Below are 6,515 nucleotides of genomic sequence, written 5' to 3' on the forward strand. Positions count from 1 at the left end.
AACTCACTTTACTTCTGAAGAAAACCAGTTAATGTTTCCTTCAACATTTTCTGCAGACTATAATAAATAAATCGAAGACAGTTTACAAGTGAACCAGCCATCCCATGCCTCTTACAAACCAGTGGAAATATTTGGTGGAAGCCAGGTAGAAACTTTCAGATCAGCAAGAACAAAATCAACCATAAAAACAAAGAACTGCAGATGCAAAAACAGAAATTGCTGGAGAACTCAGCAGGTCTGGCAGCATCTGTAGGAAGAAAGCAGAGTTAGCATTTCATGTCTTCATTTTCCTTCCCATGTCTCCGTAACCCTTGGCCCCTAAGTAGAACAAAAATATTTCTACCTCAGCCTTGAATATATTCAATGAGCCAGTCTTCACACTCGCTGTGGAAGAAAATTCAAAACATCTGAGAGAAGAAATCCTGCCTCATCTCCCACTTATCTCCTTATTTTCAAACTGTCCTTTTGAGTGGCAACACCCTCACACCGTTTAACCTGCTAAGCCCATTTAGAATGTTATGATTCAAAAGGATGACCACTCAAAATTCCTCACTCCAGTAAGTAACGGCCCTGTCTCTCGGCTTTTTGTAATAAGAAATTCCCTTCATCCCAGGAATCAATTAGTGAACCTTCTCTGAATTGCTTCCAATGCAATTATATCCCACCTCAAGTAAGGATAGAGCAGATGTGGAAAGAATGTTTCCACTAGTAGGAGAGATTAGGAACATGTGCATAGCTTCACAGTGAAGGGACAACCCTTTAGAACTGAGATGAGGAGGAATTTCTTCAGGCAGAGGATGGTGAATCTGTAGAACTCATTATTGCAGAAGGCTGTGGAGGCCAAGTCATTGAGTGTATTTAATACAGAGATGGATAGATTCTTGATTACCATAGGGATCAAGGCAGGAGAATGGGGTTGAGAAACATATCAGCCATGATCAAATGGTAGAGCAGACTCAATGGTCCGAATGTCTGGGTTCTGCTCCTATACCTATGGTCTTAAGGGGAGCAAAGTTGTATACAATACTCAAGGTGTGGTCTCACAGCTGTAGTGAGACTTCCTTTTATATTCCATCCTCCTTATGTTGTAGTTTGTAGGACCTTGCTGTCTGGCAAATATGCTGCTGTTTTTCAAATTACAATAGGGACTGCACTTCAAAAATATTTCAGTAGTTATTCACAACTCTTTGAGGTTATGAAAGATTAAATATAAATGCAATTCTTTTGATGACAGCACATTTTAATCTATGAGAACAGCCACTACCTCATTCTGCCTGAAATTAGATGAGCAATATAATACTAGTCATAGAGTCCTACATCATGGAAACAGGCCTGTTAGCTCAAACTAGTCCATGCTGACCATAATGTCCATCCACGCTAACGCCATTTCCCTGTACTTTGTCCATATCCTCCGGAACGTTTCCTATCCATGTATTTGTCCAAACATTCAAATGTTGTTAATGTACCCGCCTCAACCACTTCCTCTGGCAACTCATTCCATATGCGTACCACCCTCTGTATAAAACAGTGCCCCTCAGGTTCCCTTTGATTCTTTCCCTCTAACCTTAAACTGGTGCCCTCTAGTCCTTGATTCCCCAATCTTAGGAAAAAGACTGACTGCATTCATCCTATCCATTCACCGTCTTATACACTTCTATAAGGTCCCGCCTCAGTCTCCTATGCACTGAAGAAAAAAGTCCTAGCTTGTCCAACCTTCCCCTATAATACAGATCATTGAGTCCTGGTAACATCCTTGTAAATTTCTTCTGCACTCTTTCCAGTTTAATAACATCCTTCCTATAGAAAAGTGACCAAAACTGAACACAATACTCCAAATGCGGCCTCACCAACATCCTGTACAAATGCAACATAACTTCTCAACTTCTATACTCAATGCCCTGACTGATGAAAGCCAATGATGCCAGAAGCCTTCCTCACTGTCTACGATACCGCCTATTTTATTGTCATCTACAAACTTACTAATCATGCCTTGTATATTCTCATCCAAATCATTGATATAGATAACAAACACTAATAGGTACAACACTGACCCCTGAGGCACTCCACTAGTCACAGGCCTCCAGTCCAATAAGCATCCTTCCCCTATTACCCTCTGCTTCCTACCATCAAGCCAATTGTGTATCCAATTTGCCACCTCCCCCTGGATTCCATGCAATCTAACCTTCTAGAGCAGCCCATTATGTGGAACCTTATCAAAAGCCTTGGTGAAATCCATACAGACTACATCTACCACCCTGCTCTCATCAACCTTCCAGGTCACTTCGTCAAAGAACTCATAATAAATTTGTGAGGTATGGTCTCCCACACAGAAAGCCATACTGACTACTCCTAATCAAACCCTGTCTTTCCAAATGCATGCATATCTTATCTCTTAGAATCTTCTCAAATAACATATGTACCACACGCTAGGACTTACTGTTCTACAGTTCCCATGTTTTTCTTTGCAGCCTTTCTCGAATAAGTGCATAACATTCACTAACCTCCAGTCTTCTGGCACCTCACCCGTGACTAACGATAATGCAAACATATCAGCCAGGACCCCTGCAATTTCTTCTCTAGCCTCACACTATATCTTGGATATATCTGGTCATACATTCTAATACATCCAACACATCCCCTACTGTGATATGGAGTGTTCCCAAGATATCAGCAAGTTCCCAAGTCTTCATATCTTTCTCAACGGTAAGCACAGTAGAAATATTCATTAAGGGCCTCGTCCACCTCCTGCAGTTCTACACATATATGTCTCATATCTTTCTCAACGGTAAGCACAGTAGAAATATTCATTAAGGGCCTCGTCCACCTCCTGCAGTTTTACACATATATGTCCACTTTGGTCCTTGAGGGGTCACATTCTCTCTTTAGTTATTCTTTTTCTTTTAATATACTCAAAGACCATCTTAGGATTCACCCTAATCTTCTCAGCCAAGGCTATCTAGTGCCCCCTTTTCATTCTCCTGATTTCCTTCTTCAGTAAACTCCTGTATCCCCTATTTACCTCCAAGGATTCCCTTGATCTCAGCTGCATGTAACTGAACCATGCCTCCTTTTTTTTCGGTCAAAGCTTCAATATCTCATCATCCTAGTTTTGCTCTGTCAACCTATCTCTGAATACTATATGAATATCCCAAACAGTATCTACCTCATAAATAGCAAATCCAATGGTATGGAAGTTGACACCCATCCTGCGTTCCTTCCGCCGATTCTTTTGCATTAGAGCAACAACAAATGTGCAGAGGACCTCGGCAACTTCAGGATCATCATCCTCCTCACAGAGTTTCAATCGGTACTGAGGATTCGTCCAGAATGTGTCTTAAAAGAAAGAATAGTATGTGCATTTATAAAATCATGAACAGCATGGATAGGATGAATAGCCTATTTTCATTTTCCTAGAGTGGAGGTGTCAAAAACTAGAGGACACAGGTTTAAGGTGAGAGGGGAAAGGTATATAAGGGTCCCAAGAGGCAACTTTTTCACACAGAGGGTGGTGTGTGCATAGAACAAGCTGCCAGAGAAGATGGTGGAAACAGATATAATTACAACATTTAAATGGCATCTGGATGGGCATATGAATAGGAAGGGTTTAGAAGGACATGGGCCAAATGCTGGCAAATGGGACTAGATCAGCTTGGGATGTCTGGTTGGCACGGACCGAAGTGTCTCTTTCAGTGCTGTATGATTGCATAACTCACTAACAGGCGGGAAAGAGATTGGTCTTTGGCTGATCTGTACTTGCAGTGTCTAAAACTAAAGAGAAAAAAGGAAACGAAGGGATAGGAAGCAATAGTAAGCAGAAAGAAAGGGGAGAGTTGACATAAATAGAGAAGACCAAGAAAAAGAAAACAGTAAGATAAAAGAAAATAAATGAAAAAAGGGCATAAACATATTGAGAGAACAAAAGAAGAAGAAACACAAAGAACAAACTCTTAAGAGTATGGGAGAAAGAAGCCAAAAGTAAAAAGCAATAAACCTGGTAATTTATGAGCAGACACCAAAAATAAATCCATGAATACTTTAGACTGCTATAAAACCAAGTATTTTCAGGAGTGGAGCAGGTTGCAGCCACCCAGGTGGGGGTAACAAGTGCCTCCAGCACATATTTGATTCTGACTAGCGTCTGAAATAAACGGGTGAACGATCATTGTATATCTTTGCTATGAAGTTCAATAGCAAGATGAATGCCTTCTAAATATGGCTGCAGCATCTTATCAGGATAACCAAGGTTGGGCAATAAATGCTCTCTTGGTCACACACATCTTAAAATGAAATGGAACAAGTGATAGATAGATGGAAGAAGAGAAGAGGCAACTATTGATAACAGAAAACATTCAGACCCACCTGGATAATTACGGCAGCCCCCAGCTGAACAGCCTTTTACCCATCGTCCTTCATTGATAGATACTGTCCATTTATGGAGCTTGTCATCACCCAGTGTATCTGGTGTCAGGTTACAAATCTCCAGCTTTGTGAAATTCCTCTTAAAATCATCAAAAGACATCCTGCATATAGCATAACGAAGAAACTATCACATGTATGCCAAAGTTTGAAAATCCTGCCATCCATGGGCATTCATGGGATAATGCAGATGGCATGTCAGTGCTGTGGCAGTCAACATGCTGCCTGGTGTCAGGTACCTATTTACCATTTATTAGCATACCACGAGTAGTCATTAATTGGAAAGCACACTGAATTAAGTTCAGCATTCAAGAATAATTTAGCAGGCAACAGAAAATTAATGCCTCCAGTTTTCCCACTGCTTAAAGATGGTGTCCAACAAGTGAAGCTGTTCAATATTTGCATATGTGATGAAGTTTTGTCTTTGTCTAACTCGAGTGACACGGGGATGGTGATAGAGGAGGATGGACAGTCCAGCAGTAGAAAGGATGAAGGGTTGAGAGTTTTTTCTCAGATCCTCAAATGATACAGGTCTAATAAGAGACAAGTGTTGGTGTTCAGATTCTCAAAAGTTAGCACTGCTACATTTGGGGAAGGGAAGATGCCTGAAGGGAACCAAGATCAAGCCTATGGGGTGAGTCTATTTTTATACTGATCTCTGCTGTAATAGTGATGAAAAGGCCTGGGTACAGCACACTACCTCTTCTGATGCTGGTCAGGGGGGCTTTCTATAGTCTATAGTGAACCATGACAAAGTCTGATCAGAAGAATCATGCATCTTAGATAACAAAGACATGGTTTCTGACCTTTTAGATACTATGTACAGTTCACAATGTTTTAATGATAGCATGAGAAGTAGAAAACATTACTGTCTCCAACTAAACAGATCAAAACTTCCCAAGACTCAAGACTCCCTAAACATTCCCCAATGGAAATTATACATCAGAGGAGGTGGAGGCCCAGTTTAGCTCCTTGGTGAACTCATCTATATTCATCACCTTTGACATTAGTCTTCTCTTCTATGTCCAAGTAGCTATATCACACATACCTGATTGATAATCAGGGAACAGAACTTGAGTTTAAAGCAAGACAGGACCAGCCAAAGTGGGATCATGGCCATGATCTCTAATGGAGGGTTAACATGAAGGCAGGTGAAGCATTATGGAGAGGGAGGCTCAGCAGGAAGGTCCAGGAGGAGGACAGGATGGTTAAAGGTAATAAGAAATAAGGCAAAAGATCAAAGACTCTAGATAGGGTGGTAGTCAGATGTTCTAAGGTGTTTAGATGAAGGAACTGGGTAATGTTAACAGCAGTCAATATTAAGGGTCAAAGGCAATGTGAGGAAGCTCGAGAGTAAGGGGGGGAGGGGTGTGGAGGTGGATGAGTTCCAGCTACAGCGTCACAGAATTAGTGTCCATTGACATAATTGCTAAGAAAGTGTTAGCTTGCTAGAGATCAGATGTTGTAAAGAAATTTTTAACCTGTATCAAGTAGGTTGTTACAGGTAAGGTCACTGTGTCACCGGAGGAGTTTTTGATTTGTCCATGGGAGAAACACATATTCCCTTGGTCAACTGCAGCTTCTCTATGAATGAAAGCCAACTCAATAGAGGTGTTCATATCATTGTTTGCTTCTTCCCACAGTTCACTTGTGGATTTGCAATGGTGAAGGAGAACAGAGGGGGGCTTTAGTCACATAACAAAGGACCTCAAGGCTGACAGAGGAGGAGGCTAGGAAGAATCAAACCATCCTACTGATGAAGAGTATCAACATGTCAATGTATGCTCAGCTCTTGCATCTCTGCACATCTCAGGACCAATGCCAGAGACTGATCTGGGACTCCTACGACAAGAGTTTTAATCTCACTGATTTGGAGGGAACCCCATGCCAGTCACTCTGAGATAGCTGTGCCTCTAACCTTTGACAACAGTGGCTCATTTAACAGTGGACATGTGACATCTCTGTGGGCGGCACGGTGGCACAGTGGTTAGCACTGCTGCCTCACAGCGCCAGAGACCCGGGTTCAATTCCCGCCTCAGGCAACTGACTGTGTGGAGTTTGCACGTTTTTTTAGATTAGATTAGATTAGATTACAGACA

General features: G+C 41.6%; 1 protein-coding gene across 17 annotated transcripts in view; it reads right to left on the reverse strand.

Annotated features, from left to right (window-relative positions):
• capn3a (calpain 3a, (p94)) overlaps positions 1-6,515 on the reverse strand; it is a 148,203-nt gene that overhangs the window by 30,823 nt on the left and 110,865 nt on the right. For all 17 annotated transcript variants that reach the window (XM_043698282.1, XM_043698281.1, XM_043698276.1 and 14 more), the window contains 2 exons: positions 4,360-4,520; positions 3,164-3,333 (listed from right to left, as the gene is read on the reverse strand). In XM_043698282.1, the coding sequence (XP_043554217.1) occupies positions 3,164-3,333; positions 4,360-4,520 (331 nt within the window). The remainder of the gene's footprint in view (positions 1-3,163; positions 3,334-4,359; positions 4,521-6,515) is intronic.

This window comes from Chiloscyllium plagiosum, chromosome 10 (genome assembly GCF_004010195.1).
Source record: "Chiloscyllium plagiosum isolate BGI_BamShark_2017 chromosome 10, ASM401019v2, whole genome shotgun sequence".
NCBI lineage: Eukaryota > Metazoa > Chordata > Chondrichthyes > Orectolobiformes > Hemiscylliidae > Chiloscyllium > Chiloscyllium plagiosum.